Below are 25,666 nucleotides of genomic sequence, written 5' to 3'. Positions count from 1 at the left end.
ATGAACCGATTCGGGGGAGGTTTCTCTGGTGAGGGACACTAAGGTTGGGCTGGGGCTTTTGCGAGGGAAGAAGAGAGAAGACGCCGGAGAGAAGAGGTCGGAGGAGTCAACACGGAGTGGGGGAGAGATTCAGTGAAGATCAGGGAGATCAAAGGAGGATCGGTGAAGGGGAAACCGTAATCTCCAACTTGTGTGTATTGGACTGTTTCATGTAAAATGGGCCCTTTTCTTTCTTTCTTTTTTTTTTTGCTTTTTCCTTACTAACCTTTTAATCAAATTAAGAATTATAAAGCTAAATATTTTCACTGTATGTGGCGTAGTGTCTGTTATTTCATTGTACTTATTTGTAACAGGGTAACAAATCATGCAGCATTCACAGAAACAGGAGATTTGAGGGGCTTGCACTTCAATCTCCCACATTTGGCGAAGCCTTCCCTAGACTTACACAGCCGACAGAACCAGAGTGTCACAGAAGTTTTATGTATTGCTCTTTACCACTTCGTAAATCGACAAATTTCACATCATATCTCAGTGTCAATCAACCTGATTCAGATTGAGTACACAGTCACATCCTTCCCGGGTGGAAATCTCCAATGTTAGAAAGCACAACTTTCAGGTAAGTGTGAGAAGGCTTAAAGGAGATGTTGGGGGCAAGGTCTTTGTTTTACACAGAGGGTAGTGGTGCATCGAATGTGGTGGAGGCAGATACGATAGAGACATTTAAGAGGCTCTTAGATAGGCATATGAAGATGCAGAGGATGCAGGGATATGGACATTGTGTAGGCAGAAGGGTTTAGTTTACGTTACATCATTAGTTTGATTCATACGACAAGATCATAGACTGAAGGGCCTGTTCCTGTGCTGTACTGTTCTATGTTCCGTTGTCTATTTTATATGGATGCATGAATACAGACCAACTGCAGGCAGATGGGATTCGTTTAATTTGGCACTGAGGTCAGCACGGACATTGTTGGCCCAAAGGCCTGTTCCTGTCAGTTTCATGTTCTATAGACAAGCACAGCAGCGCTTCCATACACTGATGTGAGCAAAATCCCCCTCCCCTATTCTAACCACATTCCACCGCAGCACTACCGACAGTGCTCTGATCAGCTGCATGGTATGGGAACTGCAAGGCATCGCACAGCATCGGATTTTGGGGACTGCTGAGAGCCCCATCGGGATCTCTCTAAACCGATGTTTCCCAACATTCTCTATGCCCTGGACCCTTACCATTAACCGAGGGGTCTGTGGACCGCATGTTGGGAACCCCTGCAATCCCATCCAGGACATACACTGTGAAGCACTGCAGACCCCTTTGCATTGTCAAGTACCTGTCCCATCCGTTCCACAACCTTTTTGACCTCCTACCATCAGACAGAAGGTACTGCCGTACATGAACAGTGACTGTTAGTCCGGATAAGTGTATCTTCCCCCAGTCTGTGAGACTTCCAAATGCCTTGCTACCACCCAGTACGCACTATTTAGGAAAGTACCAGTACCTACATGTGTTTGCACCATAAGTCAGCTTGTACATCTACAGAATATATTTTATTATCTGTTAATATTATTTTGTGTGGGCACGTGGCCAAGTGGTTCAGGCATTGGACTAGCTACCTGAAGGTCGTGAGTTCGAGCCACAACCGAGGGAACATGTTGTGTCCTTGAGCAAGGCACTTAACCACACATTGCTCTGCGACGACACCGGTGCCAAGCTGTATGGGTCCTAATGCCCTTCCCTTGGACAACATCGATGTCGTGGAGAGGGGAGACTTGCAGCATAGGCAACTGCTGGTCTTCCATACAACCTTGCCCAGGCCTGCGTCCTGGAGAGTGAAGTCTTTCCAGGCGCAGATCCAAGGTCTCGCAAGACTAACGGATGCCTTTAAAATATTATTTTATGTGCAGTATGTAATGTGTTTTGCCCTTTGGTTCCAGAGGAACGTTGTTTCCTTTAGCTGTATACATGTGTACAGTTCAATGTGAAGAAATGTGAACTTAACACATTCATGCAGATATATGAGTAGAGCTTAATTTGCAATCTAGGCCAGTACAGACATTCTGGACTGAAAGGCCTGCACAGGACTGTTCCCTGTGTTCACCAATTTCTAGGTCGCCCTTTGTTGCTATTTTAAAAGTTCGACTTTGTTGGATCGTAAGGCACTAACTGGAGCTGCACAGAAAGTGAGAATTTATACCCAACGGATAAACATCTCCACTTGTTTGGCGGTGTGACCAAGGAATACTTGGCGCACCGGCATCTCTTAGGGAGACAACAGTTACCTGACGCCTGGCAGTCTGCTGGTCGTACTCCGATCCATATTTCTTGCCCTCCTTGTTCTCCTTCCCCGACGTCATTTCAAGCCCATCCTTTGCTTCCAGAGAAGTTCTGAAACCGGTTCAAACAAAGAATTATTCTCGGAGGATTGTATAGTCGCAAGCTATTGAGAGTCACAGTGCGGAAAGGGTGCATCTCGCAGTTTTAAGTCACAGAGGTGATACAATCGCCGTTCTTGATTTTTTTAATTTAAATAATTGTGTAGAGCACTCAGTCCTTCATAATTAATATCCTCCATTGGTCAGAATCGACCGTGGATTCTTGCGTCCTATCTATCTATGTGATATACAAACCAGGGCAGTTCCAAATATCGCTGTGATGATTGTACGTTCTAGTATCAATTGTTTGACGACAATAAAGTATAAAGTATATTTACATGGGGAGAAAATTCAAAATGCAGAGATGCAAAGGGACTTGGGAGTTCTTGTGCAGGATACCCTGAAGGTTATCCTCCAGGTTGAGTCAGTGGTGCAGAATGCGAATGCTTAGTTGGCATTCATTTCTAGAGGTATAGAATATAAGAGCAGAGTTGTGATGTTGAAGCTCTATAAGGCACTCGTGAGACCACACTTGGATTATTGTGTACAGTTTTGGGCTCCTTATTTTAGAAATGATATACTGACATTGGAGAGGGCTCAGAGAAGATTCACCAGAATAATTCCAGGAATGAAAGGGTTACTGTATAAGGAACGTCTGGCAGCTCTTGGGCTGTATTCCCTGGAGTTCAGAAGAATAAGTGGTGTTCTCATATAAGCATTCCAAATGTTAAAATGCCTGAACGGATTAGATATGGCTAAGTTATTTCTCATGGTAGGGGAGTCCAGGGCAAGAGGACACGACCAAGAATGAAGGAAGTCGATTTAGAACAGAGATGCAGTAAAATTACTTTAGTCAGAGGGTGGTAAATCTGTGGGATTTATTGCCATGTTTGGCTGTGGAGGCCAAGTCATTGTGTGCATTTGAGTGAGAGATAAATAGGTTATTGATTATCCAGGGCGCCAAACGGTATGGGGAGAAGGCAGGGAAGTGGGGATGACTAGAAAAATTGGATCAGCCCATGATTGGGTGGCAGAGCCGACTCTATGGCCGAATGGCCTACTCCTATATCTTATGGTCTTAAAAGTAGTGTGTCTTACTGGTAAGAGTGTTTTGCCTTCGGCTATAGATAAGAGGCCACGTTGTCCAACTTAGAAATGTTGTGTCAGCCAATCAGGATTGGTGGATGTAGTGAAAGTTCTAGAGAGCTAGGCAGGAAGAGATTTCTGAAGGGAAGTTTAGTTTGGGACCCTTTTTAGCGGGAGCTGCAGAATAGAGAACAAGGGAAGATGACGCAGAATGGCGTTGGAAGGAGAGTTGCCGTTGCAAGAAGTTCTTTAAGTGGATGAATGGCTCCAAGGAAGAAGGGGCAATACTCCTGAGAGAGTCAGTTCATTTGAGATGGTCTTCAAAGAAACTTCAGACTGTGCTAGAGGCTTTCATGCAGACTGTGCGTCAACTGTGTCAGTAAAGCGATGCACCCCCAATTACTTCAGAAATGAGCTCCAACGTTTATGTGCACATTGGGCTGGTTTAACTTTTAATAGCCCTCTTCCTTTTTTTTGTAACTGTAAATTTGGTAAAAATACTTTATAATTTAATGGTGGCATTCACTATAGGAGTGTCCACCATGGGCACTACCCTCCCTGACATCAAGGACATCATCAAAAGGCGATGCCTCAGGAAAGCGACATCTGGCATTAAGGACCCCTCATCGCCTGGAAACATGTCTTCTTCTCATTGCTGCTGTCAAGGAGGAGATACAGGAGCCTGAAGACACACACGTACTCAATATTTTAGGAACCACTTCTTCCTCTCAGCCATTAGATTTCTGACTTGTTACCTCATTATTTTGCGCTCTTTGCCTTTTACTGATTTGATTTAATTTAGAATTATATAACCTTGTAATTTAGAGTATCTTTACAGCTGCCCTAAAGGAAAATATTTCGCGGTATTTGCAAGGATGTTGCCAGGACTGGAGACGCTGAGTTATATGGAAAGACTGAATACGTTTGGACTTTATTCTTCAGACCATAGAAGACTGAGGGGAGATTTTATAGAACTATAGATCGGATAAATGCAAGCTGGCTTTCTCTTCTGAGGGTGGGTGGGACTGCTACTGAAGGTCATAGGTTTAGAGTGAAAGGTGAAAAGTTTAAGGGGAACATGAGGGGAAACTTCGTCACTCAGAGAGTCGTGAGAGTGTGGAATGAGTGCCCACGTCAGTGGTAAAAGCGATCTTGGTTTCAACGTTTAAGAGAAGTTTGGATAGGTACATGGATGGTAGAGGAATGGATGACTGTTGTCCCAGTGCAGGTCGATAGGAGTAGGCAGGTTAAGCGGTTTGGCATGGGCTAGATGGGCCGAAAGAGCCTATTTCTGTGCTGTACTTTTCTATGACTCAATATGCCTGTGATTTTAAATCTGATTCTGATCTAAAACAAAGAAATGCCATATTCACTGAAAACCCTACACACAAAGACTGATAAATAACAGATGTACAAAAGTGTTTGTGTATGCAGCTGCAAGTGGAATTGCACACTCTTCCTGTGACTTTCTGACTCATCCCTGGTGCTCACGTTCCATCCTACATCGCACTGAATGTGTAGGTGCGGTGAATTTATTGCCTCCCTCCTCCTGTACGCCGTGTGTGGCAGTGACGGGGAGAATCTGGGGGAAGGGTGTTGATGAGGGAGGAAGTGTGATACTTGGATTGGAGCAAATGGGTGGGTTAACACTCTGTCCCCAGGGCACTACAGGCACCTGCATCCAGATTTCCCTGGTATCTAACAGGTTTGACGGGAAGGACTCCAAAGTTGGCAAGACCCTGTGGGTTTGTTGTGGAACAGACGGACCTAGGGGTACAGGTAGATGCTTCCCTAAAAGTGGAGACACAGGTAGATAGGGCAGTTGTTGAAAAAGATGTTTGGCATGCTGTCCTTCATCAGTCAGGACTCAGAGTACAGGAGTTACAAGACGCTGGTGAGGCTGCACAAGGAATATTTTGTTCAGTTTTAGTCATCCTGCTATAGGAGGAGTGTAGAAAAGATCTATGAGGGAATTACTCAAAGGGCTGAGTTATAGAGAAAGGTTGGACTGGCTAGAATTTATTTCTTGGAGCACAGGAGACAGAGGTGTTTAAAATATTGAGCATTACCTTATTACCCACCAATCACCGGACTCCTGAGACAGTGTGGATAACTTCACTCACCTCAACAATGAACTGATTCCACAACTCACTTCCAAGGACTCTACAATTCACGTCCTCAGTATTATTTATTTATTCCTTTTTGTCATTGTAAAACTTTTATGTTTCCTTTTGTACTTGCATGATTTGTCTTCTTTTGCACATTGGTTGATTGTACGTAGTTTTTCATTGATCCTGCCCACAGGAAAATGAATCTCGGGGTCGTATACGGTGATATAAATGTACTTTGATAATAAACTTACTTTGAACTTTTGGACTTTGAGGGTCACAGACAGGGTGAATGCAGTCCCTTTCCCCAGGGTCACGGAACCGAGAAGTTTAAGGTGAGAGGGGAAAAATTTAGTAGGAACTTGAGGGGCAACTATTTCACTCAGAGAATGGTCTGTATTTGGAATAAGGTGATAGAGGAAGTGGTTGAAGGTATGTAAGTTAACATTTCAAGAGGCACGGATGAGAAAAATTCAGAAGGTTATCGGCTACACCTAGGGCTGGAAGAGATGGGAAGAGGGGTCAGCATGGACCGGTTGGGCTGAAGGGTCTGCTTCCGCACTGTGTGACTCTGTGACTCTACTCACTTGTCAGATCTCCGGCGCTGCTTAACAATGACACAAACAGTGAACAAGATGATAACCAACACGGCACCTCCCACTGCAGCGAAAGGGACTATGGTGATCTTCTGTGAGAATCCGGGATCTGAGGGAGGAGCTGGAAGTGAAGGAGTGATAATCAGAGCCAAGTCTGAAGCTATTTCCTAGTAGTATTGACTTTAGAGCATTGAACATATACTCAAGTGGCTACTTTATCAGTTATCCCTTGTGCCTAATAATGTGGCCACCGAGTGAGTGTTCGTGGTCTTCTGCAGCTGTAGCTCATTCACGTTAAAGTTCAATGTCCTGCATTCAGAGGTTCCCTTCTGCACACCACTGCTGTAACGCATGGCTATTTGAGTTACTGTCGCCTTCCTGTCAGCTTGAACCAGGTTGACAATTTCCTCCCGACCTCTTTCATTAACAAGGCATTTCTTGCCAGCAAGAGTGCCACTCTTGAGATTTTCTTTTTTTTTGTTTGTTTGTTTGTTTGTCTTTGAGCACCATCCTCTATAAACCCTAGAGACTGCTGTGTGTGAAAATCCCAGGAGATCAGCAGTTTCTGAGATACTCAACCCACCCCTTCTGGCACTGATAATCATTCCATGGTCAAAGTCACTTGGATCATCTTCCTTCCCCGTTCTGATGTTCGGTCTGAACCTCTTGACCATGCCTGCATGCTTTTATACATTGAGTTAGTAGCACCTGATTGGCTGATTACATAATTGCATTAAGGAGCAAGTGTGCAGACCTACCTCATAAGCTGGCCACAGAGTGCAGAGCAGTGCTGCACAGGGACTTCTGCCCATGACTTTGTGCCAAACTATTTGATCTAGTAATTAAATGCCCGACTATTCTAATCCATTCCCCTTGTACAGTGTCCATATTGCTCCATTCCTGTGCAAGAAGGCAGAGCAATGCCTCCACTTCCGAAGGAGATTGAGGCTCCCTCCCCCTGCCCCATCTTGACTGTATTTTACAGGAGCACCATTGAGAGCATCCTGACAAGTTGCATCTCCATCTGGTACAGGAGCAGAGCATCGGACCGAAAATCCCTACAAAGGACTGTGAGAATGGCTGAGAGGATCATAGGGATCTCCCTACCATCCATCGGGGACATTTATCAGGAGCGCTGTGTACGCAGGGTCCTTACTATTATCAATGATCCAACCAATCCATCCAGCATCCTCTTTGACTTTCTACCATCAGGGAGGAGACTCTGATGCATAAAAATAGGAACGGTGAGGATGGGAAACGATTTCTTCTCTCAGGCCATTAAGCTTCTGAACTCCCTGCTGCATTGCATTTGAAGTGTCACCAGTTAATCTGTTCTGTGCCTTACAATACTTAATTTATGCACTTTATTTGTTTATATATGTATAACTCATCTGTAGATTTTATCCTTACTTTCCGTAGTTATTGTGTGTTATGTGTATGCACTCCTGTGTTTTACACCCTGGTCTGGAGAAACTTGGTCTCATTTGACAATATACATGCATATAGTTAAATTACAATAAACCTGACTTAAGTTGATGTAACTTGATTTCATCGGCCTGTCCTGGGCCTCTTAAATTTGGCTTTTCTCTTTGGAGTAAAGGGGATGAACGGTGACTTGTAAGTGGTTGTAAGGCCACAGGAGGCAAGTGCAGAATGGTTATCGACTGTCTCCCAGGGTGGTAAACGATAATATAAGAGGGCATACTTTTATGGTGATAAGAAGAAAGTATATGGGAGATTCGGAGGTACTTTAAGAAAAAGAGTGGTAACTGAATGGAATACACTACAGTGTTAGCTGTAGAGTCAGATATATTTGGGCCTTTAAGAGAATCTCAGATGAGCACAGATGAAAGAAAAATGGAGGGCTACGTTGGAGGGAAGGAATAGATTGATCTTAGAGTAGGTTAATATGTCATCACAGCATTGTGGGTCAAAAAGCCTGTGTCGTTTTGTGCTGTTCTTTATTCTCTATTCTATGTTCTAAACACCTCTATCATATCTACCTCCATCAACTCCACTGGAAGCTCATTCCGGACACCCATCACTGTCTGAGTAAAGAACTTGCCCGACACATCTTTAAATGCATGGCCACTCGTTTTAGACATTTCTACCTTGGGGACAAAGATACCTGCTGTCTACTCCATCTACAGATTGCCTCTCGTAATCTTATAAACCTGTAGCACGTATTCTATCAGCCTTCATTGCTCCAGGGGGAAAAACACAGGTTTGGCTAACCTCTCCTTATTGATCATACCCTCTAGTCCTGGCAGCATCCTGGTGAAACTCTGCTGGACCCACTCCAAAACCTCCACATTTTTCCTGAACAGAAATAAATGCAATGCTCTGGACTTCATTCTCTCCCCGCCATTGAGCACATCTACATGAAATTCTGTTGCGGGAAGCAGCATCCATCATTAGAAACCTCCACCATCCAGGACATGTTCTCTTCTTCCTCTTGCCATCAGGAATTTCTGCCTCCCGTTGTAATTTTTAGGCCACATCCCTACTACTATTTGGGGGTCTGCATACAACTCCCATTAGGGTATTTCACATTTGCGCTTGCTTAGCTCTATCCACAATGACTGAATGCCTTCTGACCCTATGTCACCTCTTTCTAATGATTTGATTTCTTATTTTTACCAACACAGCAACACCACCACTTCTGCCTCCTGCCTGTCCTTTCGATACAATATGTATCCTTGGACATTTAGCTCCCAGCTGTAATCTTCTTCCAGCCATGATTCAGTGATACAACATCATACCTATCAATCTGGAATCGTGCTACAAGTAGATCATCTACCTTATTCTGTATACTGAGCACATTCAAGTGCAACATTCTTGCGTGTGAAGGTTATTGAGTCTGGAAGTCACTTGCAACTGTATAAAGCTTTGGTCAGACCACACATGGACTTTCTGTGCAGTTCTGGTTGCCCCATTTCAGGACGGATGTGGAGAGTTTGGAGAGGGTTCAAAATAGATTCACCTGGGTGCTGCATGGATTAGAGAGTATGAGATATAAGGCGAGATTGGACAAACTTGGGCTGTTTTCTCTGGAGCTGCAGAGACTGAGGGCAGACCTGATAGATGTTTATAAAATTATGAGAGGAATCGATTGGGTAGACCATCAAGATACTTTTCCCGGGCTTGAAATGTCAAATAGTAGAGGGCATAGTTTTAAGGTGAGAGGGGGGAAAGTGTAAAGGAGACATGTGGGGCAAGTTACCTTATAAAACACGGAGACTGTTGGGTGCCTAGAATATACTGCCAAGGGTGATGATGGAGGCAGATGCAGTAGTGATGTTTAGGAGGCTGTTAGGCAGACATATAAATATCCAGGGATGAAGAGATAAGAACCAGGTGAAGCAGAAGGGAATTTAATTTAATTCTGCATCTTATCCGGCACTGTCCGTGGATCAAAGGGCCTGTTTCTCTGCTCTGCTATTCTGTATTTTATATTCTAAAATAGGACAATATTTGTCTTTCAATGTCTATGAACAATTCTACCAATCACACTTCCCCAATTCCTGCCAAATAGCCGGCGACCACTCACACCCAGAGGGAAAGACACGCCATCACAGGAAGAAGGGGCAAACTCCGCATATACACACACACACACGTACATACACACACACACAATACACACATACACACACACAATACACACACACACAATACACACACACACAATACAATACACACACACAATACACACACACACACAGGCACAGACAAACACACACATGTCAAGCATAGATATATATGCATGCAGATACACAGACACTCAAAAAGTGACACACATACAGAAACATACACACACAAACACACACACACACACACACACACACACACACACACACACACACACACACACAACTAGAGCTGGTAAATGAATTCTGACACCTCATAGCCCTGACCCCACCCCGAGACCCAACAGCCCTTTACCCTGCCACTGAGACTCAACCCTCACCATTTCCCTTGCCGCCGTCAACCAGAACCTTCAATTCCATCTTTGAGGGAGGTAACCCGTAAGGGTTTGCCACCGAGCAGTTCACAGTCCCCAACGTCTGGTTCTCCCCATGGACAGTCAGTGCGCTGGTCACCACGGAGCCGGGGCCCCAGCTCTGCATCTCGTTGTCGCCCTCTGTCTCGCCCACCATCAGGTTTTCCCAGTGGATGTTCAGCGTCTTGGTCACCAAGGAGCCGGCACGAGCACCCTTCGTCTCCAGCATCTGGCCCAGGAGTCCCCAGGTTGTGTTCACCGGGGAGATGGACTGTATCATGCAGAAGCAGGTCACGTTGGTGGGATATCTGGTGCAGCTCGAGGAGGGAAGGATGATGGCTTCATCTACAGCACACAAATGACAACACATTGCAGTGTGGGAGGGGAGAATCAGGCCTTTTGGCCCATTCTGTCTGTACTAGATACAATGCTGAATCAAATTCAATCTCTTCTGCCTGCGCATGACGTACATCTTCCCCATTCCCTGCATGCCCAACCATAAGTACAGGAGAGAATTAGGCTATTCAGCCCATTGATTCTATTCCATTCAATCACAGCTGATTTTTTTTCTCAACGCCATTGTAACTCCCTTTTCCAATCAGGAGCAGATCAAAAACACAAGAGTAACACACAGAAAAATGCCAGGGTAACTCAGCAGCTCAAGCAGCATCCATGGAGAGGAATAAAGAGTCGACATTTCGGGCCAAGACCTTTCATCAGAACCCAGGACTTAAAAACACAAGAGGTACTGCAGATGCAGAAATCCAGAGTAACATGCACAAAATGCTAAAGGCACTCAGCAGGTCAGGCAGCATCTTTCGTTGTAGCACTTTTGCACTATGTTGGTAATTGATGCAAAATTATGCATTTCACTGTACGCTTCGATGTATGTATGATGAAGAAAGCTAATCTTTAATATCTTTAAATGCAGCTACTTAATATATAGCAATGGGTTGGAAGAGACTGAGTGAAGAGTAGGGCCTATTCCTACACCACACAACTTTCTTAACATATGAGCAGCATTTGCAACCTCTGATATCTACTCAGAGGAGTTCAGAAGCAGGATCGGGGTGGATGGTAGACTTTCAGTGAAAACTATTGGATTCCGACAGGCCTAGATAGAGTGGAGATGGAGCAGATAAAGGAGAGAGTGCACAGTTTCAGAATAAATTTAAAACAGAGATGAAGAGGAATTTCTTCAAGCAGAGGGTAGCGTATCTGTGGAATATGTTGCTGCAGACAGCTGTGGAAGCTAGTTTACTGGGTATATTAAAGATAAAGGTTGATAGATTTTGAAACAATGAGGGGTTAAGGGTTATAGGGAGAAGGCAGGAGAATTTTTTTTTAAATCAGCTGTGTTTGCATGATTGATGAGCCCAATGGCCTGATCCTGATTCTATATCATATGGTCTCACCATCTATCCTTCAATACAGCCTTTGACTCATCTCATTACTCATATTCTCAGCATTACTTTTACTTGTTTGTCTTCTTTTGCATTTTTTGTCCGTCTCTGTCGATTTATGTAGTTTTTTTCGTAAAACTCTATTTTATTTCTTTTTTTTTTAACCTGTAAATGCCTGCAAGGTCAAGGTACTGTATGGTGGCACTGGTGACAAACATGTACTTCCTGCCCACCTCCTCCCACCACTCAATATTTATTATTTATTGTTATTATAATTGTATTTATATGTACAATTGTTTGTCTGTCTTTGCATGCAGTTTTTCACTGAATTTGTTGTGTTTCTCTGCACTTACTTTATTTACATTATTATGTACTGAGACACAGCGTGGAACAGGCCTTTAAGCCGCGCCACCCAGCAATTCCCGATTTAGTTCTAGCCTAATCACAGGACCAATTCACCTACCAATCTTTGTACTGTGGGAGGAAACCCACGCGGTCATGGGTACACATTCCTTACAGGCAGCGGCGGGAATTGAACCCGCGTCGCCTGTACTGTAAAGCATTGTGCTAACCACTACACAACTGTGACGTGCCCAGGAAAATGAATCTCAGAGCAGTATATAGATTTCAATCAATAAGTTTCAATAGGTAGTACCAGAGAAATGGATACAATATACATCCTGAAATTCTTTTTCTTCACAAACACCCATTTATGCAATTTATAATATTGTAACTTTAAATTACAATGTAATTTATATGCTCATGAAATTAAATATTTTTTCAACTTTAAACCCTCCCTCCATCTCCCTCTTCTCCAGTCGTGAGGATTGGCAGTGGTGGGGTTGTTGGTCACATACCTTTTCACTTTCCACTGACTGCTTTCCCCAGTAATACTCACTTTGCATTGGGATTTGGACGGACGGGGACCGAGAGCTCCCGACAATATTTGTTGCCCTGCAGTAGTAGGAGACGGCTTCCTTCCTGGTGGCAAGGCCAACAGTAATGGTTTCATTGTCCAGTTCCAGGTCAGTCTCCTCTGTGCCAGAGACCTTGAACCAGGAGAAGCCAATGGCGCTGGGGTTGGCCTCGCTGGAACAACTCAGAGATATAGCGCCAATTCCACGTAAAGACATCCGTGCCATGGTCTTCTTGGGGGGATCTTTGAAACACAATATTATTGGCATATTAGTGATGAAAGTACAGGCGCTATACTGCTGCCACAACACAAGAGAGGTCATGACACTTGCCTTGTACATCTCCTTTGAACTTTCCCCCTACCTCTTTAATGCACGCAACATTTTGACCCTGGGAGTAAAAGATCAATTATCCACTCTATCTACGCCTCTCAACATTTTGTAAACCTCCATTAGGACTCCCTTCAGCCTCTGCTGCTGGAGAGAAAGCAACCCACATTTGTCCAATCTCTCCTTATAGCTTATATCTCTAGTCCAGGCAGTGTCGAGGTGACGAACAAAAGAAAATCTGCAGACGTTGGAAGTCCAAGCAACACACACAAGATGCTCGAGGAACTCAGCAGACCAGGCAGCATCGATGGAAAAGAGTGAACAGTCAACGTCAGTCCTGATGAAGTTTCTCAACCCGAAACGTCGTCTATTTATTCTGCCGCCTGGCCTGGTGAGTTCCTCCAGCACTTTGTGTGTGTGGGATCCTGGTGAACACTTCCTGCAGCCTCTCCAAGTTTTCATATCCTTCCTGTAACAGCAGACCATTCCAGGTGCCGTCTATTCTCTGTGTAAAAATAAAACAGGCCCCTCACACCTCCTTGGAATTTACCGCCCTGTCACCTTGCATGCATGCCCCCAGTGCAAGACATTTTGTCCCTGCGGATAAAGATGCCAGCTTTCTACTCTACTGTACCCCTCATATTTATGAAAACCTCTATCAAGTCCATCCTCAGCCTCCGCTGCTCCAGGGAACACAGCCCAAGTGTGTCTGATGTCTCTTCATATTATGTCCTCTACCCCAGGCAAGGATCTTGGTGAACATCTTCAGCATCCTCTCGAAAGCCCCAACACCCTTCCTGTAAAGGAGTGAAAAGAAATGCACACGGTTCTCCAGATGCGGCCTTACCAACGTTTTATAAATCTGTAGCATCACTTTCCAAGTCTTGAACTCAGCTCCTTGACTGAATGCATGCTCACCGTGTGCACAGGCTTGGCCCTGAGCTGTCTGCAATGCCCCATCCAACACGGATTCACAATTACTACAAAAAGGCGGCCTACAGAGAGGAAGCTAAAGAAAGCTGGGCGACGCACATCCGTGCCCTCTGTCTTCTATAGTGGGCATGGCTGAGAGCTTCCTAACATAGTGCATCACTGCTTGGCACGCAAACTGCACTGCAGTGGATAGGAGGTTTCGTCAAAACTGCCCAACACATCACCGACCCCCACCTACTCGCCATCTATGTCCCGTGTACAGAAAGGTGCCGATCACCAGCATCATGAAGGATCCCGGCCACCCTCCTGCTTGTCCAACTCCCATCAAGGAGGAGGCTATGTAGCATCTATGCCAGGGCCATGATCATCATCATTATGCATGACGCAGCCAGTCATGGTCTTTGACCATCATTTTCCTTGGCAATTTTCTTTACGAAAGTTGTTTGCCATTACCTTCTTCTGGGCAGCGTGTTTACAAGATGGGTGACACCCCCCCCCCCACTCCCCAGCCATCATCAATACCCATCAGAGATTGTCTGCCCGGTGTCAATGGTCACATAAGTGACTGCTCATACGACCATCCACCACTTGCACCCGTGGCTCACGTGATTGGAGGGGGTGGGTCGGGGCTGCTAAGCAGGTGCTACACCTTGCCCAAGGGTGACCTGCAGGCTAGCAGAGAAAAGAACTACCTTACATGTCCTCTGGTGGAGACATCTCTCTACCCCGCCACCCCATGCCAAGACTGCTAGACTCAAAAACAGTTACTTCCGCCAAGCCGTCACTTCAACCCATTAACCCTCCCCACCAAACCCCAACATCACTACATCTACATCATTCATTCCTCTGCAAAGCCCCTCAGCACCCTTCATTGCCCAATGCACCTCTACTTTACATGTGCATTGTGTTTTATAGAATTTATTGTGTCTATTGTGTTGCATTGACACGGAGCAACAATCATTTTGTTCTCCTTTACACCCAGGTACTGAAGCGTGACGATAAATAATCTTGAGTCTTGAATCTTAACACTTTATAACAGACACTTACATCTCACGTTCAGGATGATGGAGCTCTCCAGTCGATGACTCGTCTCAAAATAGTCCACTGTACAGCGAATGGTTTGCCCGTGGTGAGCAATGGACGGAGTGAAGGTCAGCACAGTGGAGATCTCCCTGCTTGCCTGCTCCCCAAGCTCGCTGAAGGTGGAATTGGCCAGCTTACTCCAGGTTAGAGAGGGACGGTGGTCAGGGCAAGTATAGAGAGCTTTGCAGATGATATTCACCGGGGTGCCTTCAGTTAGAGTGTCCGGCAGCAGGATCTCTGGTTTGTCAGGAACCTCTGGGGAACAGAAAGTTCTGGAGAATTACCACACAGAAAAATCTGTGAGTCATCCAAGGAAGACTTTTTTTCTTTCTCCCCCATCTCCAACAAACTACCTAAGGAGTTGGTGGACGCCAGGAAGGCTCACCACTTCGAGGGAACTGGACGAGCAGGCCGAACACTTTCTTCGCCTCCCTGTCTACCTGCGTCAGCACTTTCAAGAAACCATGGAGGGTGATCACAATAATAAGCCTTAAAGGTAACACAGTTGTGACAGTTCACAATTTCACCACCAATATTGACTGGGATCTTGACTCTTCCCACCCTGTTGCTTGTAAAAATGCCATTCCTCTTCCTCGTTTCCCCTGTCCCCACCTCATCTGTCCTCGGAATGGCACTTTCCATTCCAGAACATCCAAGTAGAGGAGTTCCTGAGCTTTCTTGTCGACATGATTGGATGAGGATAGACTTTGGGTGATGTCACATGGTAGATGGGATAAGGCAGAAAACAATTTCAGCACAGACTAGATGGGCCAAAGGGCCTATTTCTATGCTGTAGTGTTCTATGACTCTAAGCCTCCATGATTCAATGTGCCAATCCTCTCCTTAAGAGCCCCATGACTCTATTGCCCCACTAAAGCTCCTGTCCGTTGATAACCTCAGCACTCCAGATGCTCTTGAATGAGTTCAGCTGGAGATCCTGCCATTCAATGTGGTCGGTGATGCCACACACTATCCACAAGAGCAGGGCTACTGGGTCCTTAGCTAAGGGTCCCTTATCTTGAAAGGTGGTAATGATGTTCTGGCATTGGAAAGGGGCCAGAGGAGGTTCACAAGGAGTGAAAGGGTTAATGTATGAGGAACACTTGATAGCTCTGCGCCAGTACTAGTTGGAATGAAGGGGGATCTCATACAAACTTATTGAAAATTGGAAGCCCTCGATAGAGTGGACATGAAGAGGATGTTTTCTATAGTGAGTGAGTCCAGGACCGGAATGCATAACCTCAGAATGCAAGGGTGGCAATTTAGAACAGAGATGAGGAAGAATTTCTTTCGCCAGATGGTGGTGAATCTGTAGAATTCATTACCACTAGATAGCTGAGGAAGCCAAGTCATTGGGTATATCTAAAACAGAGGTTGATTGGATCTTAATCAGCAAAGGAGCCAAAGGTTACGAGGAGAAGGCAACAGAATGAGGTTGAGAGGGATGGTAGATCAGCCATGATGGAATGGCAGAGAAGACCTGATGGGTTGAATGGTCTAACTCTGCTTAAAGTTTTGGTATTGAGATGCGATCACACGAAGAAACCATGTACCAACACTATCTTCTGTATTTCTATGGAAAGAGTCTCACCAAGAACCTGGAGTTGGACAGGTGGTTCATAGGTGTGAGAGTTGAACCCTTCCAGTTCCACGTAGAAGTAGTAGACGTCACTGTCCTTGGGTCTGAGGTTATTGATCCTCAGCGAGCAGTCCTTCTTGCTCAGGTTTCCCACAATCTCAGCTCGCCCTATAAATTCGGACATCCTGTAGCCGGGGTCTTTTGTGTAATAGACAGTGTACTTCCAGGAGTACCAGTACTTGAACCAGGCCCCGTGGATGGACAGGTAAGGGTTCGAGGGGAAGTCGAAGGAGCAGGGGATCACCACGCAAGACTTGCTGATGGCGCGATGAGGGAGGGCCCTCATGGTCCATTTGCCCGACAGCACCCCTGGAATGGAAAGGGGACCAGAAAAGATGATTCAAGATTCAAGATTGTTTAATGTCATTTTCAATACAGAATTGAAAGGGAGAATGAAATAATTGTTACTCCAGATCTGATGCAGTACAAAAAAATACAATGAGATAAAGAACACAATAATTAATAAAGCACAATAAATATAAATATATAAGATAGCTTCTGCACTTAGGTTGAATGTATGACCATAATGTGATGCTAGGCACAGGAATCTCTGTACATAAGGTGACTCTGGCAAGAAATGATAAGGTTGTGGTGGTTGGTGGTGTGAAAGGGTATGTTAGTGGGTGGAGATGTTGATCAGCCTTACTGCTTAGGGAAAGTAAGTGTTTTTGAGGCTGGAGGTCCTGGAGTGGATGCTAAGTAACCTCATTCCTGATAGGAGTGAGACAAATAGTTTATGAGTAGGGTGGGTGGGATCCCTCATGATGTTACTGGCCCTTTTCTGACACCTTTCTGTATATATTTGAGGTCTGATCCATCTCCCCGGCAACCGTTGTCATCTCACCCATGGTGTCCTCTACCTGACGATGAAATGAGTTACCTGTTTGGTCTAATAGAACCATGCTTGTTTTATTTTTATATACACCCAGTTGCCACAATTTTTTGTACCTCCTGTAGCTACTAAAGTGGCCACTGAGTATATGTTCATGGTCTTCTGCTGCTGTAGCCCAACCACTTCAAGATTTGTCGTGCTGTGCATTCAGAAATGCGCTTCTTCATCTGTTGTAAGGCAAGTTTATCTGAGTTACGGTCACTTTCCATTCAGTTTGAACCAGTCTGGCCATTCTCCACTGACGTGTGTCATTAACAAGATTTTTCACCCACAGAACTGCTGCTCACTGGACGCTTTTGGTTCTTGCCTCACTCTCTGTAAACTCTAGATACTGCCGTGCATGAAAATGCTCGGAGATCAGCAGCTTCAGACAACCCTGTCTGACGCCAAAAATCGTTCTACAGTGAAAGTCACTAGGTCACATTTCTTCTCCATTCAGATGTTTGGTCTCAACAGCAGATGAACCTCGTGACCATGTCTGCATGCTATTATGTACTGAGTTGCTGCTCATTGATGGATTGATTAGATATTTGCATTAATGAGCCAGTACACGTAATAAAGATGCCATTGAGTGTATACAACATCTTGGATGTACAAGACATAGGACACAGGTCTGCAGATGATATGGAAGATGGCATCGCAGATGGTGTAAATGGTGATTGCAATTCATGAAAGGAACTGGAAATTAAGTTTATTTCAGACAAGTACGAGGCATTGCATCCTGTGGAGTCAAACCAGAGTAGGACCTCCACAGTGAATGGCGAGGCCCTGGCCAATATCAGAGAGCAGAGGGACCTCGGGGTACTGGTCACATGATCCCTGAGAGTGGCTTCATAGCTGGATGGGTCAGTGAAGAAGGCATTTGGCACACTGGCCTTCATAGGTCAGGGCACTCAGTACAGGAGTTGAGTTGGACAAGATGTTGGTGATGCCGCACCTAAAGTATTCTGTTCAGTTTTGGTCACCCTGCTGTTGGAAAGATGCCAGTAAGCTGGAAAGAATGCAGGGAAGATTAACAAGGGTTGCAACGACTCAAGGGACTGAGTTGTAGGGAAAGATTAGGCAGGCTGGGACTTTATTCCTTGGATCAGAGGAGATTGATGAGTGCATAAAATCATAAGGAGCGTAGATAGGGAAAAGGCAGTCACTTTTTCCCCAGGCTTGGGGAATTAAGAACAAGAGGGTACAGATTTGAGATGCGAGGGGAGAGATTTAATGGGAACTTGGTGGACAACATTTTCAACCAGAGGATTCAGAAGATTCAGATGTAATATCACCAGCATATGTCGTGAATCAATACCAAGAAGACAGAAAGCATGGTCATCTCCAGAAAGACAAACATCCCACAATGTGTGATCAAGATCGGAAATACAAACATCAAACAAGTCAAAAAATTCAAATATCTTGGCAGCCTAATAACAAGTAATGGCAGGTGCAACACAGATATCAAATACAGAACAGCAATGACGAAAGAAGCTTCTCAAAAAATGAAGACCATATTAACAGACAGAAAGATGAGCATGTACACTAAAAACAGAATACTACAGTGCTACATTTATTCTATCCTGACTTATGGAAGTGAATGCTGGACCATTTCTCCAGCAATGGAAAAGAGACTAGAAGCAGCTGAATTATGGTTCTACAGGATAATGTTAAAAATATCATGGACCACACACACATCAAATGAAGAAGTTCTCAGAAGAGCCCAAGCGGTTCGATTACTCATACCAACAATGAGAGAAAGACAACTCAGATTCCTAGAACATATCATGCGGAAAGATGAACTGGAAAAACTCATACTCTCTGGAAAGATCGAGGGGAGCAAACCTAGAGAAAGACCTCGGCTTATGTACATCAAAAGCATAGCCAGGTGGCTACACTTCGAGGAAATGGAAGTCATCCAAAAAACGAAGGATGGATCTATATGGAAAACCATGGTCACCAAAGTCCGCATCGGATATGATACCTAGACAGACATATGTCGTGAAAATTGTTGTCTTTGTGGCAGCAGTACAACATAATACATAATAAAAGGAAAAGAAAAAAACTGAATTACTGTATGTGTGGAGTTGAATTAAGTAGGTAGTGCACTGTTCATGGGTTCAATGTCCATTCAGAAATCGGTTGGGGGAGGGGAAGAAGCTGAAGGTGGTCCGTATATGGAATGAGCTGCCATTAGAAGTGGTAGGTGCAAGTACATTAATTTTTAGAGGACGCTTGGATGGGTACACAGATAGGAAAGGCTGGTAAGAGTATGGACCAACTTTGAGCGAAGGGAGTGAGATTGCATGAGCATCCTGGTTAGTGTGTTTGGAGTCCAAGAGCCTCATGCAAGGCAAATGGGAATCGCTTGGAAAGACTCCTTGCACAGCACGGAAGGAAAGGGGCTGTTTCTGTGCCGTGTGACTCTATAATGCTGGGGCCTCAGATTTAAAAAATGGTCACATGGAGTCATTCCTGGATTAAAAAGGGAGACACGGGATCTGCAGTGTTATGAGCCCCGCCCCCAGTGTTTCTCTAGGCATTTTCATTTGCGAGGGTGCTCAGTTGCAATGATACCTTGGAGAAGGGACAGGAGCAAGAGAGACTTCCCGACCATCGTCCGCTCCTGAGTACGCTGTCAGTCACCCGCTCCCGGGGGCTCTGGAAGAGAGAGCTGTTCAGTCAGGTTCAAGTTTATTCCCATTCAACTGGGCACATGCATACAGCTAAATGAAACAATATTCCTCTGGAAACAAGGTACAAAACACAGTATATCACACACACAGCACATAAATTAATTACACAGAGTATTAAAAAATATTCTGTGGACGTACATGTTGACATAAAGTGCATGTATACAACATTTTTACAGCTACTGGTGCTGTCATAAATAATATGTACTGGGTGGTAGCAAGGCATTCAGCCTGGGAGAAGAAGCTGTTACCCAGCTTAACAGTCCTTGTTCTAACACTATAGTACCTTCTGCCTGACAGTAGGAATCAGAGAAAGTGGGACAGATGGAAGGGGTCCTTGACAACACTGAGGGGTCTGCAAAAGACAATGCTTCTGAGGTATGTTCTGGGGGTAGGAGTAGAGAGACCCTGATGTTACCCTTAGCAGTTCTTACAATCTGTAGCAAGGTCTTGTGGTCAGATGCTTTGCCATCCCCGTACCAGATGATGATACAGCTGGTCAGAACCCTTCCTGCCCAGAGACTGGAATAGAGACACAAAGCCATCAAGTGTTTTTATTTTTTGTAATTAACCGCTTCATCCCTGGATCATTCCTTTGAACCTTCTCTCAAACCATTCCAATGCCAGAATATCCTTCCTTGGATAAGGGGCCCAAATATGCACAACAATCTCCAAACACCCGACCAAAAGCTCAGCATTACATCCTTGTATTCTGTACTAGATATTGCAGTAGTAATTCATCTCCCTCCCTCCATCCATCCCTCCATCCAACCATGATAAAGTAGCCCATGAGCTAGATTGAATAGAGACTGAACAAGTTCTTTCCAAGGTTGAGTTGAGGCCACGGGCAACAGCAGCCATTCCAGTAGCCAAGCAGAATGGGTCTCTCAGGGTCTGTGGTGAGCTTAAGGTCACCATCAACCAAGTACTAAAAGTTGATCAATACCCTCCGCCCAGGATAAAGGATACTTTTGCAAACTTTTCTGGAGGGAAAAACTTCAGCAAAGTCAGCTTAGCTGAGACCTACCTAAGATGGAAGAGGAGTTGAAAGTGTTTCTCACCATTAACACTCACAAAGATTTTTTTCACTACAATAGGCTTATCTTTGGAGTAACATCTTCACTTGCACCGTGGCAGAAATTTATGGACCAGGTGCTGCAAGGCTGTCCAGGTATTCAGTGTTACTTTACTTTATTGTCGCCAAACAATTGATACTAGAGCATAAATCGTCACAGCAATATTTGATTCTGCGCTTCCTGGTTGATATAATTGCTTCCGGTAAGGATGACAGGGAACAGCTCCAAAATCTCAAGACAGTGTCAAAACATTAGAAAAATATGAGTTCGAGCACAACAGAACTAGTGTGAATTCTTTAAACCAAGTATCACTTACTATGGTCACACAATCGATGCACTGGGTTAACATAAGAGTGCTGAGAAAATTGAAGCAGGGGTAGATGCCCCAAAACCAAATGATGTGTCACAGTTGCGGTCCTTTTTTAGAATTTGTCAATTACTATAACAGATTCCTGCCAAACCTAGCTATTGTGCTGCCCTCCCTTGAACTCTTCACTACAGATCAGGAAGAAATGCCAGAGGGCAAAGCAGTGTGAGGTGGCTTTGAAGTAAATGGGATGGTAGCGTCAGGCACTGTACTCATACATTATGATCTAATGTCAGTGAATTTTGCCACATCATCCAGTGAAGCTTGCCTGTAGCGCCTCACCTTATGCTATAGGTGCAGACATGCTACATGATATGAATGAAGGAAGTGAATGCCCCATAGCCTGTGCATCATCTTCCCTTACTGCTGCAGAGAAAATTTATGTACAGATTGACAGAGAGGCCTTGAGTCTAGTTCAGGGTGTAAAATGTTTCAACCAGTACTTGTGTGGGAGAGAGTCGACCCTCATTACTGATCATCAACTGCCAGTGTCCATTTTCAATCCCCAGAAAGGTGTTCCACTAACAGGAGCCACACCAATGCAGAGATGTGCTCTGTTTCTTGGAGGACACAGTTATAATATTAAATTCAAGAGGATGACCAATCATGGAAATGCTGATGAATTGTGCCTTTTAACTTTGGAAAAGGAAATACCTGAAAAATTTACAAAAGAAGACATTCCTTAATGCAAATCAAAAGTCTCCCTATTACAGCAGGGATAATCCAAAGGAAAACCAAAAGAAGACCTCACACTGTCTCAGGTCTACATGGCAAATCAAAGTAGCTGGAATGTGCAGCAGAAGCCCAACTTTTTATGGGATGGGTTTGCTAGCCCCATGCCCAACGCTCCTTCTTTCACAGCTGGGCTTGGAAATGTCCATGGGGGGGGAGGGTTGAAAATAACTCATGGTCTTACTATTTAATATCATTATTGTTACTTTTTCTCAGCTCAAGCTGATAAAACCTAAGGTACAGGCATAGACAAGCACGCTTATTTCTCAATTGCTAGGAACTTTCAGATTATTCTGGTAGTGTTTAGTATTGTGGCTCTCTGAAGATTTACACAGATATTGCTGTGTAGCCCTAATTGTTTAATGCTATTGTGTAGTGCCTTTGGGATGACACCAGTTGTAGATATCAGGATAATGTATAACTTATTCATGTTCCATAGTCTTTCAATTCCCTCTTTTAATTCAGCATATTTCTGGTGTTTTTCACATACTGATTTCTGTAAGTTGTGTCTGTTTGGAATGGCTATGTCTATTAAGTAAGTAATTCTTGCATGCGTACCCTGTATTATTATATCCGGACTTTCATTATGGATTGTCCTATCTGTAATAATGGATCGATCGTTTTGGTGGGACTCTGATTCTACAAATGGATCAGCCTTGTATTTATAATAATTTGTGATTTCATTTATGAATTTGTATTTTAAACAAGATTTGTTTGAATGATGATTGCCATGGTTGCCTGCATAAGTAATCAGATTAATTAAACTGCTAAAGGATCCTGTAATATCTTGGATTGTTTCTGGTTTCATTTGGCATTTTCTGCATTTATCGTCTTGAATTTATTGGTCTTTTATCATGTATTTTGATCACTTTCTGCGTCCCGTATTGCTATTACTATTCCCTTTTTCAATTTGCATAACTTGCCTTTTGCACATTGGTTGTTTTTTGTTGCTAATATTGTTAATGTGCCGTTTTCCATTCATTCTAATATGCTTTTTTTTTACTATTTACTGTGAATGCCCTCAAAAAGAATGCAACTCAGGGCAGTCTATGGTGACATGTACATTATGTACTTTGATAATAAACTTACTTGAATCTTTGAACTTTGAAAAGAATGCCAGTGGATTGTGGCTATGGTGAACTGTCAACGACATTGTGCAGAAGATATACTTACTTAAGGCACAAGACCACAAGAGGAAGCATGATTCATCTGTGCCTGAAATGTTTTCAACAGAACACATTTGAATAATAACATTTAAATTTACCGGAAATGGCAGTCTGAGGATTGGGAGCACATGGAACTTAGTCATGCAATCACAGCTTTGCAACAGGCCATTCAGCCCGGCTAGACCATGCCAACCAAGATTTTCTTAAACCAATTCAGCACCTAAAATCTGCTCCGCCGTTCAACCATGGCATTTTACTTATTAACCTCATCTCACATCTTCTCCCCGCAACCCGCAACCCTATTTCAAATTAGCAATCTCTGCCTTAAATGTGACTGCTTTGAATTGATGGAGTGGACTGTATTCAGGGATTCATCTTCGAATCTGGATGAGTATGCTGCAGTGGCTGCCGACTTCGTTAAAACCTGTGTGGACAAGTGTGTGCCTACAAAGACTTACTGTACATTCCCAAACCAAAAGCCGTGGATGAACCAGGAGGTACGTCATCGGCTGAAGGCTAGATCTGTGGCATTTAAATCTGTATCAGAAAACCAAGTATGATTTGTGGAGGGCTAGTTCAAGGGTGAGGAGACAGTTTTGAATGAGGTTGGAGCTGACATTGGATGTACAACAACTCTGCCGGGGTTTGCAAGACATTACTTCCTACAAACGACACAGAATAGCATGAATGGTAGCGATGCTTCACTACCAGATGAACTCAATGCCTTCTATGCCCACGTTGAAAGGGAGAATATAATTACAGCTGTGAAGATCTCTGCTGCACCCGGTGACCCTGTGATCGCTGTCTCAGAGGCCGATGTTGAGCTGTCTTTAAAGAAGGTGAACGCTTGCAAGGTGGAAGGTCCCGATGGAGTACCTGGTGAGGCTCTGAAAACTTGTGCCAACCAACTGGCGGGAATATTCAAGGACATTCTCAACCTCTCACTGCTATGGGCAGAAGCTCTCACTGCTTCAAAAAGGCAATAATTATACCAGTGCCTAAGAAGAATAATTGTGAGCTCCTTAATGTCTATCACCTGGTAGCACTCATATCTCTAGCGCTGGAATGCTTTGAGAGGTTGGTCATGGCTAGACTGAACTCCTGCCTCAGCAAGGACCTAGGCCCTTTGCAATTTGCCTATCGCCGCAATAGGTCAATGGCAGATGCAATCTCAATGGCTCTTCACGCGGCTTTAAACCACCTGGACAACACAAACACCTATGTCAGGACGCTGTTCATCGACTATAGCTCAGCATTTAATATCATCATTCCCACAATCCTGATTGAGAAGTTACAGAATCTGGGCCTCTGTACTTCCCTCTGCAAATGGATCCTCAATTTCCTAACTAGAAGACCATAATCTGTGTGGATTGATGATAACATCTCCTCCTCACTGACGATCAACACTGGTTCGCCTCAGGGGTGTGTGCTTAGCCCACTGCTCTACTCTCTCTATACCCATGACTGTGTGTCAAGGCAAAGTTCAAATACCATCTATAAATTTGTTGATGATACAACCATTGTCGGTAGAATCTCAGATGGAGATGAGAGGGCATACAGGAGCGAGATATGCCAACTAATGGAGTGGTGTCGCAGGAACAACCTTACACCCAACTTCAGTAAGACGAAAGAGCTGATTGTGGACTTCAGGAAGGGTAAGACGAAGGAACACATACCAATCCTCATAGGGGGATCAGAAGTAGAGAGAGTGAGGAGTTTCAAGTTCCTGGGTGTCAAGATCTCTGAGGACCTAACCTGGTCCCAACATATTGTTGTGGTCATAAAGAAGGAAAGAGAGTGACTATACTTCATTAGGAATTTGTAGAGATTTGGTAAGTCAAAAAATATACTGGAAAAGCTTCTATAGATGTACCATGGAGAGCATTCTGACAGGCTGCATCACTATCTGGTATGGGGGCGGGGGAGGCTACTGCTCAGGACCAAAAGAAGCTGCAGAAGGTTGTAAATTTAGTCGCCTCCATCTTGGGTACTAGCCTACAAAGTACCCAGGACATCTTCAAGGAGCGGTGTCTCAGAAAGGGAGCGTCCATTATTAAGGACCTCCAGCACCCAGGACATGCCCTTTTCTCACTGTTACCATCAGGTAGGGGGTACGGAAGCTTGAAGGCACACACTCAGCGATTCAGGAACAGCTTCTTACTCTTTGCCATCAATTGCTAAATGGAGATTGAACACATGAACACAACCTCACTTACCTTCCTGCCTATCCTTCCGTATTACATGATATCCTAGATATTTAATTCCCAATCCTCTCCATCCTGCAACCATGTCT

At 44.3% G+C, this 25,666-nt stretch overlaps 1 protein-coding gene across 1 annotated transcript in view; it reads right to left on the bottom strand.

Annotated features, from left to right (window-relative positions):
* The window catches only part of LOC134338669 (sialoadhesin-like), a 41,834-nt gene that overhangs the window by 3,409 nt on the left and 12,759 nt on the right, over window positions 1-25,666 (bottom strand). Inside the window, exons 2-8 of the mRNA XM_063034683.1 lie at window positions 19,917-20,000; window positions 16,418-16,774; window positions 14,791-15,081; window positions 12,465-12,725; window positions 10,131-10,508; window positions 6,155-6,284; window positions 2,281-2,386 (exon numbers count right to left, since the gene is read on the bottom strand). Of these exons, the coding sequence (XP_062890753.1) occupies window positions 2,281-2,386; window positions 6,155-6,284; window positions 10,131-10,508; window positions 12,465-12,725; window positions 14,791-15,081; window positions 16,418-16,774; window positions 19,917-19,956 (1,563 nt within the window). The 5' untranslated portion in view covers window positions 19,957-20,000. The remainder of the gene's footprint in view (window positions 1-2,280; window positions 2,387-6,154; window positions 6,285-10,130; window positions 10,509-12,464; window positions 12,726-14,790; window positions 15,082-16,417; window positions 16,775-19,916; window positions 20,001-25,666) is intronic.

The sequence above is a fragment of the Mobula hypostoma genome, chromosome 28 (assembly GCF_963921235.1).
Source record: "Mobula hypostoma chromosome 28, sMobHyp1.1, whole genome shotgun sequence".
In the NCBI taxonomy this organism is placed as follows: Eukaryota; Metazoa; Chordata; class Chondrichthyes; order Myliobatiformes; family Myliobatidae; genus Mobula; species Mobula hypostoma.
Note: the sequence above shows the minus strand (reverse complement) of the source record. Positions and strands in the feature narration are given on the sequence as shown.